At 40.0% G+C, this 20,192-nt stretch overlaps 1 protein-coding gene across 4 annotated transcripts in view; it reads left to right on the forward strand.

The window, feature by feature from the left end:
- The window catches only part of cd2ap (CD2-associated protein), a 114,395-nt gene extending 94,562 nt beyond the window's left edge, over window positions 1–19,833 (forward strand). For 3 of the 4 annotated variants that reach the window (XM_057822501.1, XM_057822499.1, XM_057822498.1), the window contains exons 15-19: window positions 2,518–2,633; window positions 4,655–4,753; window positions 7,302–7,498; window positions 14,587–14,650; window positions 19,426–19,833. In XM_057822501.1, the coding sequence (XP_057678484.1) occupies window positions 2,518–2,633; window positions 4,655–4,753; window positions 7,302–7,498; window positions 14,587–14,650; window positions 19,426–19,467 (518 nt within the window). In that variant the 3' untranslated portion in view covers window positions 19,468–19,833. The remainder of the gene's footprint in view (window positions 1–2,517; window positions 2,634–4,654; window positions 4,754–7,301; window positions 7,499–14,586; window positions 14,651–19,425) is intronic. The other variant, XM_057822500.1, reaches the window with a different exon arrangement.
- Window positions 19,834–20,192: the final 359 nt, after the last annotated feature.

The raw sequence follows: 20,192 nt of genomic DNA on the forward strand, positions 1-20,192 counted from the left end.
CAATTGAAACCCATTTTTACCAAACAGTTTAAGCTAGGTGTGTGCCCAATCACTGATGAGTGGTTTAAACCTGCCCTTCCCACTATAAAACACACATTGGGTAAGAATTGTCTTAATGAGAAGCATTGTCTGATGTGCATCATGGCTCGGTCCAAACAGCTGTCTGAAGACCTGCGATCAAGGATTGTTGATTTGAATAAAGCTGGGAAAGGAATATTAAATGTAATGGTTCATTTACTTATTTTCCCGCCTTTTGTCATTGTTTGCATACTATCCTCATTAAAATATGAAAACCTATAAATGTTTTGGTGGTTTTAGTTAAAGCAGACATTGTTTTTTCATCCGTGTGATGTTGACAACGATCAGATCACATTCGATGGTCATTTTGAAATGTTGAAATTTGAGAAATTCCAAAAGGTTCAGATACTTTTTCATACCAGTGTAGGTGTTCAAACACCCCAGTAATGGTGGCCAACCACTAGAGGGCAACAGAACTGCTAAATGTGTAACTCGTATCAATTAGCGACTTGAACGTTGAAAATGTTCAGTGTGATTGACTCCTTTATTATGAGGCTCATTGTCCTATGTAAAAACAATGTGGAATACAAATTAGTCTCACCCAGGAAATTTCCAGCATTGCCTCCTTCGTGTATTCTAAAATAATTTGGTCAGGCTTCTTGCTTTGGTTTTGACAACATACTTTAGAGCAGGGGTCAGCAACCCTTTTGGTGTGGAGTGCCACTTTCAAATTTTCTTGTCAATCATTGTGCCACACCAAGATTAATGACGCACATCCAAATTTTTATATCCAACAGAGCTGTAATTTTACTCCAAGCAAAACAACATGGACATACATTGAAATCGTACAAATACCATTCTTCTTTATCAGTTAACTAAAAAATAAATGCATATTGTAGAAAATATCAAAACTTGAAAAAAAGTGCAACAGTAATAACAGCTGTACAGCGGCATCATTTTATGTAAACATATTGCGCACAAACACACCCCAGCAGGAAAAGGGGAACAGCTGTGATTCTCAGTGCAGGTCACAGTACAGAGTGGGCTGTTTTAACCGTCAAAGTCAGAACAGCCGACTCTTACATTTTGTCTTGTTCAGCAACTTAAAACAGTGAATTATATGCACAATTTTAGATTTCATATTACAAATATAAAGGCTGCCTACCTTAATGTAATCCCTTGCCCTGTTTTCCATGAATTTTCACGTTTTGTCTAGTTGTGGCGTTTGACACTTGTTGTGCAACACACAACGCACAAACAGAGCTAGGGGAAGTAACGAGCCAAACAGTTGTTACCGGCATCCCCAAGGGGCCGCTATCCCCAACAAAATGACCGGCTGACTAGCTAAGCGTAGAAGAAGTAGGCGTGTGGGTGAGGAAAAGGGAGAAAGTGAAGCAAGGTGTTGAGACTGAGAGAGTTGCGCGGAGAGCGCCGTGAAAAGTGGCTGTGTCCTCTGCTGGTTTTTGTTTTGCTAATAAAAGTCTCAAGCAAAAAGCCATCCAACGCGTCACTGTGTTTTTATACACATCACCACCTCTCCGAAGTAAGCACCGGATGAATCGACGACGAGCCACATTAATCGCCGGTCCACTCCACTCAACGGCGCGGAGATGAAAGCACCGCAATTACCAGAAGTGCAGATTGGTAACACAGTGTACTTCCGCCAGCTCTCTGGTTGGTTGGCTTCGTGACACGTTAGTAGCCTGTGCTGAATTGAGCGCGTGGAGAAAAAAGAACGCGGAGCGCAGAGTTGAGAAATTGAGGGCTGGAGGTGTGCTCGAACTCCATTATTGCTCATATATAACGCCATAGGCAGAGGGAGTCAGAGGGGTGCTCCTGTAAAGCCCCTAAGTAACAGGGCGCGCAACTGAAAATGTCTTAATTTCAGGTAAAAAGGGTTCCTTTCTTTAAAATTTTGCCATGCACTCATGTGCCACTGGTTAACCCTTCGCGTGCCAGTGCTGATACGCGTGTCATAGGTTGTCGACCCCTGCTTTAGAGCATGTTGCTACTCCAAAACAATTCAAAGAAACTGACAAGACTTCTGATTGCGCCTTAGTCGTCAGTGTTAACAGTGACAAATTAGCTAAAGCCTTGAGTGGACATTTGTCAACAACATCAAATATCTGCAAATAACAATTTCACAAATTCGAAAATGGCATAAGCGCAAGTTGATACAAATTTACTGACACTGGTTTAAATTTTAGAAGTGGAATTTGACTGTAAAAGGGCAGCCTGGAGCACAGGTACTCAGTAATCATGCTGTTTACTGGGTGTCTTGATTTACCACATCTTTGAGGTTGATGGATTATCTTTTACCTATAGAGAAACATGCTTTTCGTGTGTATTGATAAAGACAGAGAGCTTCGAGGTTCAGTAATGGAAAATAGGAGGAAAAACAAAACATTGTCCCCTGTATGGAACTACACATAAATTGCCCTAACATTGCTCTCTTGTTATAGTTTGATCTTTTTCACTTTAGTCTTACTTTCTCAACAGCTCTAATCAGTTTTGATGAGGTCTCATCAAGCCCAGAAAAGCTGTCTCATCCCACGGCTAACAGACCAAAGATCACCGGCCGTAGGTTGCCTGCCCAATTTGCTGGAGGACAATCGGTAAGCACTGAGTACCAGCTATTGATTGTTTGTAATTGTTTTAAAAACTTTATATGATGTATATGTTTTGCTGGTGCAGTTTGTACATGCTCCAGGGGTGTACAGTATCTCTCATTACACGGACCTACAATTATCACATTGACATTCAGTCTTGCCCCCATGTGGTGAAACACATTTAATTGTGGTCATCTGTCCTGCTGAGGACACCCACCAGTTTTCTCCTCTCCAATAATCGTTCAGAGCTGATGCTTGTGTCAAGACATTTGTGGACTGTTTGATTTTAGTTTGCAGATAAAGTATATCTGGCAACATTTGGTCATAACACATCTTAGTTTTAATATGTATATACAGTGGGGCAAATAAGTATTTAGTCAACCACTAATTGTGCAAGTTCTCCCGTTTGAAAATATTAGAGAGGCCTGTAATTGTCAATAAGGGTAAACCTCAACCATGAGAGACAGAATGTGGAAAAAAAAAACAACACAGAATCACATTGTTTGATTGTTGAAGAATTTATTTGCAAATCAAGGTGGGAAATAATTATTTGGTCAATACCAAAAGTTCACCCCAATACTTTGTTATGTACACTTTGTTGGAAATAACGGAGGCCAAACATTTTCTCTAAATCTTTACAAGCTTTTCACACACTGTTGCTGGTATTTTGGCCCATTCCTCCATGCAGATCTCCTCTAGAGCACTGATGTTTTGGGGCTGTCGTTGGGCAACACGGACTTTCAACTCCCCACACAGATTTTCTATGGGGTTGAGATCTGGAGAGTGGCTACGCCACTCCAGGACCTTGAAATGCTTCTTACGAAGCCACTCCTTTGTTGCCCTGGCTGTGTGTTTGGGATCATTGTCATGCTGAAAGACCCAGCCACGTCTCATCTTCAATCCCCTTGCTGATGGAAGGAAATTTTCACGCACAATCTCTCGATACATGGCCCCATTCATTCTTTCCTTTACACAGATTAGTCGTCCTGGTCCCTTTGCAGAAAAACAGTCCCAAAGCATGATGTTTCCACCCCCATGCTTCACAGTGGGTATGGTGTTCTTCGGATGCAATTCAGTATTCTTTCTCCTCCAAACACGAGAACCTGTGTTTCTACCAAAAAGTTCTATTTTGGTTTCATCTGACCATAACACATTCTCCCAGTCCTCTTCTGGATCATCCAAATGCTCTCTAGCGAACCGCAGACGGGCCTGGACGTGTACTTTCTTCAGCAGGGGAACAATTCTGGCAGTGCAGGATTTGAGTCCCTGGCGGCGCATTGTGTTACTGATAATAGCCTTTGTTACTGTGGTCCCAGCTATCTGTAGGTCATTCGCTAGGTCCACCCGTGTGGTTTTGGGATTTTTGCTCACCGTTCTTGTTATCATTTTGACGCCACGGGGTGAGATCTTGCATGGAGACCCAGATCGAGGGAGATTATCAGTGGTCTTGTATGTCTTCCATTTTCTAATAATTGCTCCCACAGTTGATTTCTTTACACCAAGCGTTTTACTTATTGCAGATTCAGTCTTCCCAGCCTGGTGCAGGTCAACAATTATGTCTCTGGTGTCGTTTGACAGCTCTTTGGTCTTGGCCATAGTGGAGTTTGGAGTGTGACTGACTGAGGTTGTGGACAGGTGTATTTTATAGCGATAATGAGTTAAAACGGGTGCCATTAATACAGGTAACTAGTGGAGTCTCGTTAGACCTCGTTAGAAGAAGTTAGACCTCTTTGACAGCCAGAAATCTTGCTTGTTTGTAGGTGACCAAATACTTATTTTGCACTCTAATTTGGAAATAAAATCTTTAAAAATCAAACAATGTGATTTTCTGTTATTTTTTTTCCACATTCAGTGTCTCATGGTTGAGGTTTACCCATGTTGACAATTACAGGCCTCTCTAATCTTTTCAAATAGGAGAACTTGCAAAATTGGTGGTTGACTAAATACTTATTTGCCCCATTGTATATGTATACTTTCTTTTATTCATAGTAGTAATGACTGTAGTGTTGTTTTTCATTTTTAATCAGAAACCTCCGTTGCAGCCCAACAAGGACAGTCTTGTGGAGAAATCCTTCAAGATGGATGAGGAGGATGGTGCTAAACTAAAGCCAGTAGAACTAAGAAAGGTAATTTTATATTGTGTTTATCTGGTCTAATGCTTCAAAATACGTCACAGTAATGTTATTTATGTCACTAGCTAATGTTGCTCTGTCTTGTCAGTCCTAATTTAATTTGTGGAAGTAGGGCAGATTGGGACTGCAATGAAGTCACTTGCTTAGATTGTTATCTACCCCTTACCATGTTCACTAGATCACTTTGTGTTATTTCATGGTACTGACTTTATCAAATAATCAAAGGGGCAATTTTTCTGACATTTGTCACTGCTGAAAGGCATGCCTCGTCCGTGACAGATGCTCCCTGATGGTAAAAAGGCAAGTTATAGCTGTTGTTTTTCATTATTGCCCACCAGTAGTTGTCAAGTTTGTTCATATCAGCGTTAGTATAAATGTTTCTCAGGGCATTGTTGACCGGGTTTAGGTGTAAACCTTATCTACGTTAATAGAAATGTAATTTTTGATTAAATGCTTGGGTTAGCCTGCTATAATTTTGCTCTCACGATGTACATAAAATACTGTTTTTATATTTTTTAAAGAAAAATGGCAAACAATACCTGTTACCAAAGGAGTTCAAATAAGTCATGAACCACGCATGTCTGCTTCCATGGACTGTTTTGCACCAAAATAAAATCAGCTATTACATCACTGTATATGTTGAATGGGCTTTTACTTTTAAAGTTTTTTTCTACTGTCAGGGTTCTCAAAGCAGTGTAACACTCGTTAAGTTTACATGCAGCCATTTTTCGGGTTCAGGTTGGTATCTTTTTAATTAAATTCTCACTTTTGTTTTTCAAGCGAAAGCCAGAATGCCTACTTGTTGCGTACATAATTTCCAAGGATTGTTTTTGTATGTGGGTGTGTGTGTGTGTGTGTGTGTGTGGGGGGGGGGGGGGGGGGGATTTGTTGAGATTTAGGAGGACCACCTGCTGTAAAGCTAGTGGACATTTTATTAATTGGCCAAGATAATAATCTTATATGAATTAGTCACGGTTAACCGCAATTAATTACTTTCACACCCAGACTGCCTGCAGTTAAAGTAATGAGAAGACCACCGTATGTTGTAATTTCAGCAGCAATGCACTAACTGTGCGCCAGAAGTCATGGATCAGCCCGAGCCTTAAGCCTGAGTTATGCTCCCGCGTTGCGGTGACGGCGCAGCGACTACGGCATCATTCGATGGTTCTCCGGCCAGGTGACGCGTTGCTCTGTAATTCACCGCCAAGCCACTAGAGGGGTGTTGTGTTATGTTTGTACGCTTTTGAGGCATGCTTGTTGACTTCCTCTTGTCTAGTTTAACGGGGAAAAAAATAAACAGTGCAAAATGGAACGCTTGAATTTGGATCTTCAGCATTGAATAAATGTTTATCATACAAATATTGAGGTGCAGGCGACGCAGAAGACTGTTTCGAGGCAGTCCGTCCAACTTTTGATGCCGCATAGATTTCTTCTAGCCTTGGGTGAAAACCAGCTAGCTGTGGCAGCTAGCTTTCAAACTGGCGTCGAGCACTGTGTCCAGTGTTTTGTCCGAGGTCTGCAAAGCCCTCCAGCCCGATTTGTTTGCCGTATCCCAAAACCAGCCAGTGGGAAGCCAAAGCAGATTTCTGGCGTCTATGGAACTTCCCAAACTGCGTTGGAAGCCTTGATGTTAACGTTATCATAAAAATCACCAAGGCACTCTCAATCAGTGATGATGTATCATGTGTGAACTGTCTGTTATTGAAAATTAACTCTTTTGACACCAAACCTGTGCTTTATTCTTCATATACTTGAAGTGTGACATGTAAATCAGTCACAGACTCACAGCAAACATATGTACACAATAAATGATGAAGTGCATCAACCAAAGATACAACATAAAGTGATAAAAAGCTGGCAGTTTTTGCCCGACTGGGTCACCGCTTCGTGTGGCCACTCAATTCCGAACACACACGTCTTGGTGGTTCTTCCATTTTTTTATTCAAGCGCTGACCTTGCCATTTGGCAAACTTTATGATGTCTTGACGAGACTTGCTCTTACTCCCGTCGGCTTGGTCCATTTTTGCGTCTAGAAAAATAATGTTTTAGAATGGCAGTGATTTCGTGGTGAACCAGAATAAACAGTCTGGGCGAACCAATCAGTCCATTTCCGCCACGTCATATGCGTTGACGTGACGCTAGGGTTTGAAAAATCAATAGGACCGCGTCAGGCTACGGCGCAGGGTCGTAAATCGGGTCTTCCTTGACGGCGCAGGTCTGACTTGGCCTTTAATGTTAACAGGTTTACAGTTTCATTCATACAGTGTTTCATACAGACTGGGAACAAAATGCAAAGCAATAAAACAGCTAATGTGTCAAACAAACAAATTTTATATCCGTCTCCCTTAAAAATGAAACTGCTGAGCGCAAGGTGGCTTTGACTGTTTTTTCCCTTTAATCATTGTTTAGAAACTTTATTTTATGATTATTATTATCATTGTTGTTTTCAAACAGAAGTGGGGGGGGGGGAATCAGAATGGCGAATATATTTTTTTTCACGTCACTGTAAATAACGTACATTTCTTGTGTCCGTTTCCCACAGCCTTCTACACATAACCTATCCCCTTCGCCATCATTCCATAAACCCAGTGACGAGGCCAAGCCCAGCCCAGCAGTTCCAAACTCAAACTCGGACAGCAGTTCTCTTGGAACAGATGATCCCAAATCCCAGATGGAAGAGCTCAGAAATCAGATGAAGGATCTCTTGCTGTCAGTGGAGCTGTTCAAGGCCCAACAAATGTAATTATTACACAATTTAAGAACACAAAACTACTGAGCATGTTGAAATAATTTACCAAATGTAGATATAAATTTTTCTTTTATATGTATTGCAAGAGTTTAGGGCTGCAGCTATCGAATATTTTAGTCATTGAGTATTCGACTGAAAATTCTATTGATTAATCGAGTAATCGGATAAAACATTTTTTTTTAGGTAAAGAGCAATTATAAATCCGAGTCCTTCTAAAAATATTAGCGTATTGTGATAAAGTTCATTATTTTCTGTAATGCACTGATTAATATTAGACTTTCATATATTTTCGATTCATTACACACAACTGAATTAGTTCAAGCCTTTTAATATTGATGATTTTGGCAAAAAAGTTAAAAAATATTTTAAAAATCCTTATCTCAAAAAATTTGCATATTTCATCCGACTAATACAAAAAAGTGTTTTTTTAATACAAAAAAGTCAACCTTCAATTAACTATATCAGCTATGCACTCAATACTTGGTCGGGAATCCTTTTGCAGAAATGACTGCTTCAATGCGGCGTGGCATGGAGGCAATCAGCCTGTGGCAGTGCTGAGGTGTTATGGAGGCCCAGGATGCTTCGACAGCGGCCTTAAGCTCATCCAGCTAGAGACCTCGTTAATGCGCGTGCCACTGCCATGTTGCATGCATTGACCGTTATTCTCGTTCCTTAACACATCGTGGATTACCATATTACCACTCATTTACAAGCCCCATTTTGGCGGCGTAAATAACCGGTTATCTGACAACTTGCATCGCTCAGTATGACAAACAAAACAACACAGAAGAAGCGACCAGATCTGTCACCTCGGTACCAACGATTCTTCGGCTGTTGCAGAAAAGGCAGTACGGTCAAATTTTCAGAATCTGAATTGTGCCATTTTTCACAGGATCTCAACTGGGTGAAAAGAATTGTTTTTAATTAAAAAAAAAAAAAAATTTTAAACGTTAAAAAGCAACAAAATAATCCAGAAATACAATGGCATTGCCAAAAGAAACAAAAATATACAGTGATCCCTTGTTTTTCGCAGGCACCATAACCTGCCGCGATAAGTGAAAAACCACGAAGTAGCGCCCCCCTCCCCCAAAACAAAACAAAAAAAGTGTGTTCAATGTATTTATTCAGATTTAGCACTGGAAAGTGATATATATATATATATATATATATATATATATATATGACATGTTTTTTCACTTTTTTCCCCAAAGTATAATTTAAAAAATAAAAAGTTTTATGTATATATTTTAATTATTTTTTTTTTAAACATGATAAAACATGTTCCTGTCCCACCGAATTATTTCTAAGCAAGAATAGATCAGAAGAATGCTTGGCTTTATTGATTGCTCCATTGAGTTAGTCCACTCAAATCTGCTCAAGCTGCTCACTTACACACAGCGTTGTCACAGCAACTGTTTAACAAGTTAAACGATGATTTACGCATGCGGCGCTTTGAAGCTCGCTTCCCTGGCAACATCAAACATCAGCGTCTGTCAATCATTGTTAACTTTAATAAGCAACTGACCAACAAAGAGCAGGGAGAGGGAGGGAGGGAGACTACGCAATCGGCTCGGGACAGCTCATCCGTTTTTTGAAGAAAAAAAAGAAAAAAAAATCTGCGATGGACTGAGGGCGTTAAGTAACGAGGGATCAATGTATATGTTTTATACTCAGCAACACTCCCAGTAAAAGCGGAAGTACTATAAACATCCCTAATAGCAGAACGTTCTAGAAGTTACCAGGGGAACTTAATGGGTAGCTGCCAGAGTAGTAATATCTGCTGTGTGGAAATATTTTGCCATCAAACAGAGAGATATTGCAGCAGCGACTTGCAATGTGTGCAAAGTGGGCATTTTGCATGGTGGAAAGGATACACATTCATTTCGGGCAGGGATGTCCAAGTCCAGTCCTTGAGAGCCCCTATCTAGCTTGTTTTCCATGTGTCCCTCCTCCAATATACCTGAATCAAATAATCAGGATCGTTATCAGGTTTCCTGCAGCGCTTGCTAATGAGTTGATCATTTGATTCTGGTGTGTTAAAGGAGGGAGACATTAAAAACAAATAGAATAGGGGCTCTCGAGGACCAGACTTATGAAACTAATTGGTCCTGAAAGTAGTTTCGTAAACTGAAAAATCCGTAAGTAAAGACTCGTTTTCCATGTAAATGCCCTAATCTGTTCCAAGTCCCCCCCCCAAATTCAGACAAAAATCTTTTATAAAGCATAAAAAGGCTTCAAAACAGGTAACAAATACATGTTCCAATTATGTTATTGCACATTAAAATTACAATCTGAGGAGTAGTGCACAATATTAAAAAAAACTCACGTAAAGCTGTTAGAACACCTCATGGCCCAAGGAGCGAATGAAGAGGAGGCTGGGATACACACGTACACATGCAGTAGATGCAGACTTGGCCAATTGGATGCTAGGAAGATGCTTAGTAAAAGCCAGTGTTAGGGCAGCTATAGATATGTTACGTTCAGTAAACTCTGGTAGCAGCCCATAATGAATTTTTGCCTTTCCTATCCTAAGATTCCTTTCTTAACAAGAGGGAATATTTTCCCGTTGAGCCATGTCGTAACCTGAAAAATCCGTATGCAGAGACGTTCATAAGTAAATGCACCGCTGTATAGGGCGGGGGTCAGCAACCTGCGGCTCTAGAGCCACATGTGGTTTTCTTAGCGCTTCCCTAATTGCTCCCTAGTGTTTTTTCAAAGATGTTTGAAAATGAAAAAGATGGTGGACGGAAATATATTTTTTGTTTTGATATGGTTTCTGTCGGAGGACAATCACGACATAAATGTTGTTGTTCTTCCTCTGGCCTTCTAAATCATTAATATTGTAGTGAAGTTAAACCTGAGGCGGCATCATCTACGGTATGAAATTCTGACTATATGATAACCTTAACACTAGCAGTACCGTGGGGTTGTGGTGCTCCCTAATATTACCAAGTGTATTATTCTAAAAGCTGATGACCAGTATTATCTACTCTCAATGTGCTTTCGTCAGTCAGAAAAACAATAGTTAAAAAAGATTAATCACGATAAAAAGTGCACTAATTAGGGGTGTAATAAATAAAAAATTGACACCACTAATTGTAATGTTAATTTAATGTTCTTGTGTTTCTTCATTTGTATACATTTTGTTTTGTTTTTCAGTTTTGCTAAACGGACAAGTGCACTTAGTGCACTTTTTATCGTTGCTTTTGTTTACGTAACAACTGGCCGAACAGACTTATGACGTACGTGAGTGTAAAGAGGGGTCCCAATTCGTAGGGCTGACGTTTCAAGCCCTACTCCTTATTGCTTCATTTGAAGGGCCAAGGGGTTGGGGAAGAAAAATAGAAATGGGATGCGGCCGGTGGTGCATAAGTAATGGCCCCATTTATAAAACAAAGGCTAGGCTCGGCTTGGGGGTGGATCCCAAGGTGTCCCAAAATAGGACACCTTTGGGGATGAACCCAGGTACTTCTAGTGTTAAGCCCAAATATCAGTTTCACGGTATCACGGTATTGCAACTGCAGCTCTGTTACTTATATCTGGGTTCAAAAAAATCCATTGAACAGGATTTTTATTTTTCAAAACATATTAGCAAATTGGAGCATAAGTACAATATAAGTTAAAATAAAAATTAAAAAAAAAAATAATAATAAATGAAATATTCTAAATAAAATAAAATAAATGCAGTGCTTTAGGTGAGCCTAAACTCGTAGCAACATCTCAATATTATCACCATCAGAGAAAAATAATTGAGTTATCTTCCATAAAACGCACGTGTGTATGACTTGTATCCTGTTTACATTATACACACACACTCTTTCTCAACAGTGTTGCCAGAGAGCAAAAAAAAAAAAAAAACACATTTTACCACCGCTAGACACACTAAACACGCTGGAGTTAACTCTTGTAGCTGGTGGGAAACATTCATAACATTGTTTACTAGCCTTTAGTTTTGTATAAATGCAAAATCATATTGGGGGTATTGCCTCCTGGGGGCCCACCCTCAACAAACATGTTTTACATGTCAGTGGGCCCTCCTCCTCTAAGCCACAGCCGTCTGTAACTTTTCTGTTGCCGAAGTATTCCCAAACCAGCTATTTCGATTTCTTTGTTGGGGGAAAAAGTTCAGGAGTTTCACCTCCTCCAGCCATCGTGTAGCACAGCTGACTCATTGAAATTGAGTAACTACCGTGGGGGAGGGTTGAGCCTTGCAGCTGCAAGGGAGGGATTCATTAAGGCTCATTATGTATTTGTAGCAAACTTAGTCATTTTGATAGTAGACTTATACAGCTAATATAGATACAGTGGGGCAAATAAGTATTTAGTCAACCACCAATTGTGCAAGTTCTCCTACTTGAAAAGATTAGAGAGGCCTGTAATTATCAACATGGGTAAACCTCAACCATGAGAGACAGAATATGGAGGAAAAAAAAAAACAGAAAATCACATTGTTTGATTTTTTAAAAAAATTGTTTCCAAATTAGAGTGGAAAATAAGTATTTGGTCACAGACAAACAAGCAAGATTTCTGGCTGTCAAAGAGGTCTAACTTCTTCTAACGAGGTCTAACGAGGCTCCACTCGTTACCTGTATCAATAGCACCTGTTTTAATTCATTATCAGTATAAAAGACACCTGTCCACAACCTCAGTCAGTCGCACTCCAAACTCCACTATGGCCAAGACCAAAGAGCTGTCGAAGGACACCAGAGACAAAATTGTAGACCTGCACCAGGCTGGAAAGATTGAACCTGCAATAGCTAAAGCGCTTGGTGTAGAGAAATCAACTGTGGGAGCAATTATTAGAAAATGGAAGACATACAAGACTACTGATCATCTCCCTCGATCTGGGGCTCCATGCAAGATCTCACGCCGTGGCGTCAAAATGATAACAAGAACGGTGAGCAAAAATCCCAGAACCACACAGGGGGACCTAGTGAATGACCTACAGGGAGCTGGGACCACAGTAACAAAGGGTACTAACAGTAACACAATGCGCCGCCATGGACTCAAATCCTACACTGCCAGACGTGTCCCCCTGCTGAAGCCAGTACACGTCCAGGCCCGTCTGCGGTTCGCTAGAGAGCATTTGGATGATCCAGAAGAGGACTGGGAGAATGTGTTGTGGTCAGATGAAACCAAAATAGTTTTTGGTAGAAACACATGTTCTCGTGTTTGAAGGAGAAAGAATACCGAATTGCATCCGAACAACACCATACCCACTGTGAAGCATGAGGGTGCAAACATCATGCTTTAGGGCGGTTTTCTGCAAAGGGACCAGGACGACTGATCTGTGTAAAGGAAAGTATGAATGGGGCCATGTATCGAGAGATTTTGAGTGAAAATCTCCCTCCATCAGCAAGGGCATTGAAGATGAGACGTGGCTGGGTCTTTCAGCATGACAATGATCCCAAACACACAGCCAGGGCAACAAATGAGTGGCTAAGTAAGAAGCCTTTAAAGGTCCTGGACTGGCCTAGTCAGTCTCCAGATCTCAACCGCATAGAAAATCTGTGGAGGGAGTTGAAAGTCCGTGTTGCCCAACGACCACCTCAAAACATCACTGCTCTTGATGTGGGAAAATATTACTATTATTATTATGCTTTTGTGATGTATGATTGCTTCTGTGACATCGATTGTAACAACTTCTATTTTCACTTTGTTCCCATAGTTAGGAGACACGCTTGAGAATCTCACGAGATAACTTGTTTTCCACCATAGTATTGTTTTACTACACGCCTGGGTCCCATAGTTACACGCCTGGGTCCCATAGAGATAACTTGTTTTGCACTCATAATGTTTACCATTTGTTGGCATCTGTTGCAGCACAGCTCATTTGTCCCATGTGAAAAGCCCTGAAAAGAGTTTTCAAGGGGGCTGAACTAAAAGTAGCTTAAATGTTTCGCCGCTCGCGGGTGGAAGTTGGCCTCTCCACCTCCGAGGAGTGCGTCCTTACAAACCGGACATTTCCAGGCGACCCGTGATGTCCACCAGCGGGTCACGTACAGATCGCCTGGCTTTTGTCCTTTTGACGCTTTACTGGAGTGTTGTTGGCTTCCCACTCGTTTGTCACGGTAAGCGATTTTCATTTCTAAGGGACAACTCATTGTGCTGTAACGTAACACGGGGATTCTGAGATTGACAAACCCAAATCTAGCATCACGTTACCATTTGTTTGCTTGTTTTTGATATGTTTGCTTGCTTTTGTGGGATTGTAATCAATAAATCTCATTTATTCTGCATTTTCTAACCAATAAACATCGTCTATTGAGCAAAAGTGTGTTTGTTACTGATTCACCGTGAACCTAGAAATTTCGGAAAACAACTCTAGAGGAGATCTGCAAGGAGGAATGGGCCAAAATACCAGCACGGTGTGTGAAAAGCTTGTGAAGAGTTACAGAAAACATTTGGCCTCCATTATTGCCAACAATGGGTACATAACAAAGTATTGAGATGAACTTTTGGTATTGACCAAATACTTATTTTCCACCATGATTTGCAAATACATTCTTTAAAAATCAAACAATGTGATTTTCTCTTTTTTTTTTCCCCCACATTCTGTCTCATGGTTGAGGTTCACCCATGTTGACAATTACAGGCCTCTCTAATATTTTCAAGTGGGAGAACTTGCACAATTAGTGGTTGACAAAATACTTATTTGCCCCACTGTACATACAGAAAGTGTTGCCTTCATTATAAGGCTTATATTAGGCTTTTAATTTTTTGCGGTTCCAGACATTTTTGTTATTTTGGTCCTATTTGTCTGTTTCAACATTTTGGGTTGCCGACCCCTTGTATAGGGCAAAAAAGATTTTTTATGCCGTATCATATATATAACAAATCAGGTGACTCTGGTGCAATGATATGCGATCAGGACATCCCTAATTTTTACATATACTTAGCAATGTTATTTATTAACTAAAATTTGGCAGGTTTGTTCACAAGACTGTTCGTTGGCCTAATCAATTTTTGATTTTCCATTTTACAAAGTAATTCTGAGTCTCATTAATTCATCAATCTACAAGTTTGAAAACTCAGCTAGTGTGTTCATTTGCTAAATGATGTTTGTGCATCTTTTTAGGAAAGAAATAACAGAGCTGCGTGGCGAGCTTGATGAAGAAAGACTTAAGCGTGTGGCGCTGCAGGTAATATTGATCCCCATAACAACACATGCTGAGTTGTCTACATTCATTAAGCGCTTGAGCTCAAGCCAAATATTGATGCATTCTTTAACATACACACATTATATGAACCTGATTAAACTTGTTTAGCTATCAATGTGTTCAAACATAACAAGCAGTAGGTCACTCCTTGTTTTCATCGTTCTTCTCCTCTCTCTCCTTCCCCTACAAAATACCCCTAAAATTATCCCCTAAAATTAAGTAGAGGCAGATTCCTTCAAATTTCAGATACAGGATGCAGCTCTTAGATTTCGCTTTTCTTTGGGTACGTTGTCATGTCCCATGAATGTGTCGTTTGAGTTTAGCTCACATTGACTGGAAATATGAAATGATGGAGGGAGGGATATGTTAATTGTCAATGGCAAGGCCCTAACCTGCAGATAAGCTGGAAACCGCAATCAGGGAAGTGGAAGCCACATTGATGAAAAACATTGTTCATCCCTGGAAAAATCCGTGCTTCACAGGCTTTTAGAAAAGCTAAAGGTGGTACTTCAATGTACTAGTGGTTGATTGGGTTTTTCCAATTATTTTTTTTACAGGAATTGGTGATTTCATATTTTTTGCACTTTATCAAACAAGTTCAAAAAAACTAATACTGCCTGATGAAACGCATTCCAGCTAATGCTACGTGATCCGCGCACTAATATGTCACAAGGTGTACATCACCCAACTTCCGTCCCACGCGACGGTTGTAAAATAAAAAATGGGGCTCAGAGCATCCATACACATTCTGTAATACGTAGAATGTTCCAACTGAGTTTTATTCCGATCCGCCCAGGACAAATGGAGGAGTAGGAAGTTTTGGTACTGTTCTCAAGAGTACAAAGAATGTGACCTTTTGATTCCCCCGGGCGGTCTAAAAACATGTGCCTGACTACAACAATTTTCTTAAGGCCTTTATAAACGAGTGGTAGCAGTGCGCAGTTTGCCGCAGACAAATTCATTGTGATGTTAGTGTCTTGTGCGTAGCCGGCTCAAAGGATCTTTGGTCGGGTCTGGGTCACTCAAGCACATTCAGAGTTGTCCTGAAGAAACTCCTTTGTTGTTGGCTTGTGTGGGTCTGTGTAGCATGTTTGTCAGCTAATATGTACATTGTACATACAGTACAGGCCAAAAGTTTGGACACACGTCATTCATTGCAACACAAATGAAGGCCCTAACACCGTGGATAAAGAAATAAATTCCACTAATTAACCCTGAAAAGCATACCTGTGAAGTCAAGAACCATATTAGGTGACTCGCTCTTGAAACTCACCAAGAGAATGGCAAGAGTGTGCCAAAAAGTAATCAGAGCAAAGGGTTGTTACTTTGAAAATACTAGAATATTACACGTTTATAGTTATTTCACCCTTTTTTGCTGAGTACATAATTCCACATGTGTTCATTCATAGTTTTATTTCCTTCAGTGAGAATTTTCAATGTAAATAGTCATGAAAATAAAGAAAATGCACGAATGAGAAGGCGTGTCCAAACCCTTGGCCTGTACTGTACAGTGGTATGAAAAAGTATCTTTTGGAATTTCTCACATTTCTGCATAAAATCACCATCAAATGTTATCTGATCTTTGTCAAAATCACACAGATGAAAAAAGTGTCTAAGTTAAACCACCCAAACATTTAAAGGTTTTCATATTTTAATGAGGATAGTATACAAAAAATGACAGAAGGGGAAAAAATAAGTAAGTGACCATCGCATTTAATATTTGCGCCCCCCCCCCCTTTTTTTTTTTTTTTTTTTTTTTTTCTTCCAGCAGTAATTTCAACCAGACGCTACCTGCAGCTGCAGATCAGTCTGGCACATCGCTCAGGACTAGTCTTGGCCCGTTCTTCTCACAAAACTGCTGTCGTTCAGTCAGATTGCGGGTTGTCTGGCATGAATTGTTGTCTTTAGGTCATGCCACAGCATCTCAATGGGGTTCAAGTCTGGACTTTGACTTGGCCACTCCAGAACGTGTATTTTGTTCTTCTGAAACCATTCTGAAGTTGATTTACTTCTGTATTTTGGATCATTGTTTTGTTGAAGCATCCAACCTCTTTTTAGCTTCAACTGTCTGACAGATGGCCTCAGGTTTTCCTGCAAAAAAATCCTGATAAACTTTAGAATTCATTCTTCAACAGTCAGAGAAGTTGTCTACAAATGAAGAGAGTTTGGCACTGTTGCTTCTCTCCCAAGGAGTGGCCGTCCACCAAAGATGACGCCAAGGGTTCAGCGCAGAATGCTCAGAGAGGTGCAAAAAGAACCCTAGAGCATCTGCTAAAGACAGAAATCACTGGCACAGTCCAATATCTCTGTACACACATCAACTATATGGAAAACTATGGCCAAGAATTGTGTTCATAGGAGGACTCCATGGAAGAAGCCACTGCTGTCTAAAAAAAAAAAAAACATTGTTGCTAATTTAATGTTTGCGTAAAACACACTTGGACACTCCGCAGACGTTTTGGCAAAATATTTTGTGGACTGATGAAACCAAACTTAGTTGAATTGTTTGGGAGTAACACACGTCAATTGTGGAGGTAAAATGGAACAGCTCACCAACATCAACAACTTATTTCCACCGTGAAGCATGGTGGAGGGAGCATCATGATTTGGCATTCTGAGACAGCAAAACATTCTCAGGGCCTGGACAGCTTGCAAATAATAATGGAAGAATGAATTTAAAAGTTTAACAGGATGTTTTGCAGGAAAACCTGAGGCAGTCTGTCAGAAAGTTGAAGCTAAAAAAGAGGATGGATGCTGCAGCAAGACAATGATCCAAAACACAGAAGTAAATCAACTTCAGAATGGTGTCAGAAGAACAAAATACACGTTCTGGAGTGGCCAAGTCAAAGTGACCCCATTTGAACTTGAACCCCATTGAGATGTGGCATGACCTAAAGACAGCGATTCATGCCAGACATCCCAGGAATCTGACTGAACTATAGCAGTTTTGTAAAGAAGAATGGGCCAAGATTAGTCCTGATCAATGTGCCAGACTGATCTGCAGCTACTGGAAGCATCTGGTTGAAGTCATTGCTGCCAAAAGGGGGGCTACAAAATATTAAAGGCGATGTTTCACCCATTTATTTTTCCCCCTTTTGTCAGTGTTTGCATGCTATCCTCATTAAAATATGAAAACCTATAGATGTTTGGATGTTTTTGGTTAAAGCAGAGACTTTTGTTTCATCTGTGTGATTTTGACAAAGATCAGATCACATTTGATGGTGATTTTATGCAGAAATCTGAGAAATTCCAAAAGGTTCAGATACTTTTTCATTCCACTGTATGTTAAGTCCACGACAGCGTAATCAGTATCGGTGTGATATCGGTATCGGATTTTTTGAGTTGGTCAATATCAGGGCATCAGTTATCGGTTAAAAAGTAATGATCAGCCCAAAAAACAATATAACTCTTGACACGTTGTAATACTATTGATTTAGCAACCCAACAGAAGCAGCATTTGCAGCAGTGAACTCTCTCTCTCATCACTGGTTCACGCGGAGCGTCATTTTACACACAAGCAAGGACCCAAATGGGACATAACTGCCAGCAAAAATAGATTATGAAATTAGTGTGCAACTAATTAATTAATCAAATGAATTTAATCAATTTAATTACCGTATTTTTCGGACTATAAGTCGCGGTTTTTTTCATATTTTGGCTGGGGGTGCGACTTATACTCAGGAGCGACTTATGTGTGGAATTATTAACACATTATAATATAATTTCACATGTTATTTTGGTGTTTTGCAGTGACACTGATGGTTTTGTAAAGTTGTTAGCATGTTCTTATGCTATAGTTATCTAAATAACTTTTTATAGCTATGGCCACGTTCGTGTTCTGCCTTTGGCTGTGTATGTTCAATTGTATTATTGACTTTTTTATCTTGAAATGGATGCATTTAGTTTGTGGCGCTTTCACGCCCACGTGAGGGCGCACTCGCGCTTGTTTACGTGACACGCCAGAAGAAGACGGACAGCTACGTAGCTCTGAGTGAGTTGAGTGGGCGAGTTAGCTAGAGAGAATAGACGGCTGCGAACCTACTTTCATTGTTTATGCTTTTAAATCATCTCTACAGAGGCAACGCCTGCGTGTATCATCTTTTCTGTTGTTGTTGTGTGTTTTCCACCCGTGATCGGACACTTAGAGCCAGTTGTGTGGTTGTTTGAATGATGTGCTAATGATAGCGAACGCATGCTAACCTGTTACTTATTACTAATAGTACCTAATTATCATTTATTTACGTTGATGCGAACCTGTTTTCTATCGAGGACCAAATTGATTCAGCAAATTATACGGACGTCCAGCATTGTCTTTTGGGAGTTCGCTGTATAGCCACGACCGAGCCTTAACGTAGGACAGTATATTCACATTTCGTTGTTCATACACTACACTGTACATTTATTTAGCATGTTGTTCTCTATTGTATTTTTATATTAAATTGCCTTTCAAGATGACATGTCTGTTCTATGTGTTGGATTTTATCAAGTAAATTTCCCCCAAAAAATCGACTTATACTCCGGTGCGACTTGTATATGTTTTTTTTCTCTTCGTTGGGCATTTTATGGCTGGATCGACTTATACTCAGGAGCGACTTGTAGTCCGAAAAATACGGTAATTAGTTGTTGCAGCCTTAATGTGAAGCACTGTGAAAACTTTCCAGATGTGCTGTAATTTGAAAACCAATTAATTGTATGCAATAAATTAAGTTTTGGTGTAACCTTAGATCTCCATTTTTTTTTTTATTCTGTCCTGTCAGATGGAGCTAGATAAACTAAAGATGGCTGTCCAATCAACGTGAAGCTGAGTCCAGGACATCAATCTATGTCTAGCTGCTAGCCTGGCATCGAACTTGAGAGCCAGTTTGGGTGATGACTGCAGCAGAGGACAACCAACAGACAGTTGAATGGGTGCAAAGAGGGTGCAATTATTTCTACATCTACAATTTAACTCCCCATAATTTTAAGATTTTAATTTTTGCACATTTTATTTTCAGGCTTGATGTAATTAAATTACAGATGTATATGATTTTTTTTTTTTTTTTTTGCCAACACAAAAACGAGGCCTTACTTCAAACTACTGTTATAATTTGCATGTCATTGTCTCACTCACTTCCCTTCATTCTTGCGCTCATCAAACGCTTCACGCCAGAGAGTCGCTCTCATTACTACTGACTATATACAAAGGGGATATACAGGAGATTCTTGTTTGTTCAGCTAATTTTCTCGCTCATGTTTTAAGCACAACTTTTACCTTTTTTTCAATTTTTGACTTATTTTGCAAAAATAATTCCCTTTCCTCTTAACAAGGCGTCCACTGCAGCTGTAATTTAATATTTCCTATGCTCATTCTTTGTATTTTTCTGCTCTTTTTGTATACATTTTCTACCATTCCTATCCAGGGAAACACTACTGTGCCTGTCAAAAAAGTTCTATTAATTGTTGTTATGGGAGCTTAACATTTAACACAATGGTGTCTGAAAATATTGCATTTCGATATTGTGTATCTTATCTATAGTATATTTTT

Source organism: Corythoichthys intestinalis, chromosome 19 (genome assembly GCF_030265065.1).
Source record: "Corythoichthys intestinalis isolate RoL2023-P3 chromosome 19, ASM3026506v1, whole genome shotgun sequence".
Classification (NCBI taxonomy): domain Eukaryota; kingdom Metazoa; phylum Chordata; class Actinopteri; order Syngnathiformes; family Syngnathidae; genus Corythoichthys; species Corythoichthys intestinalis.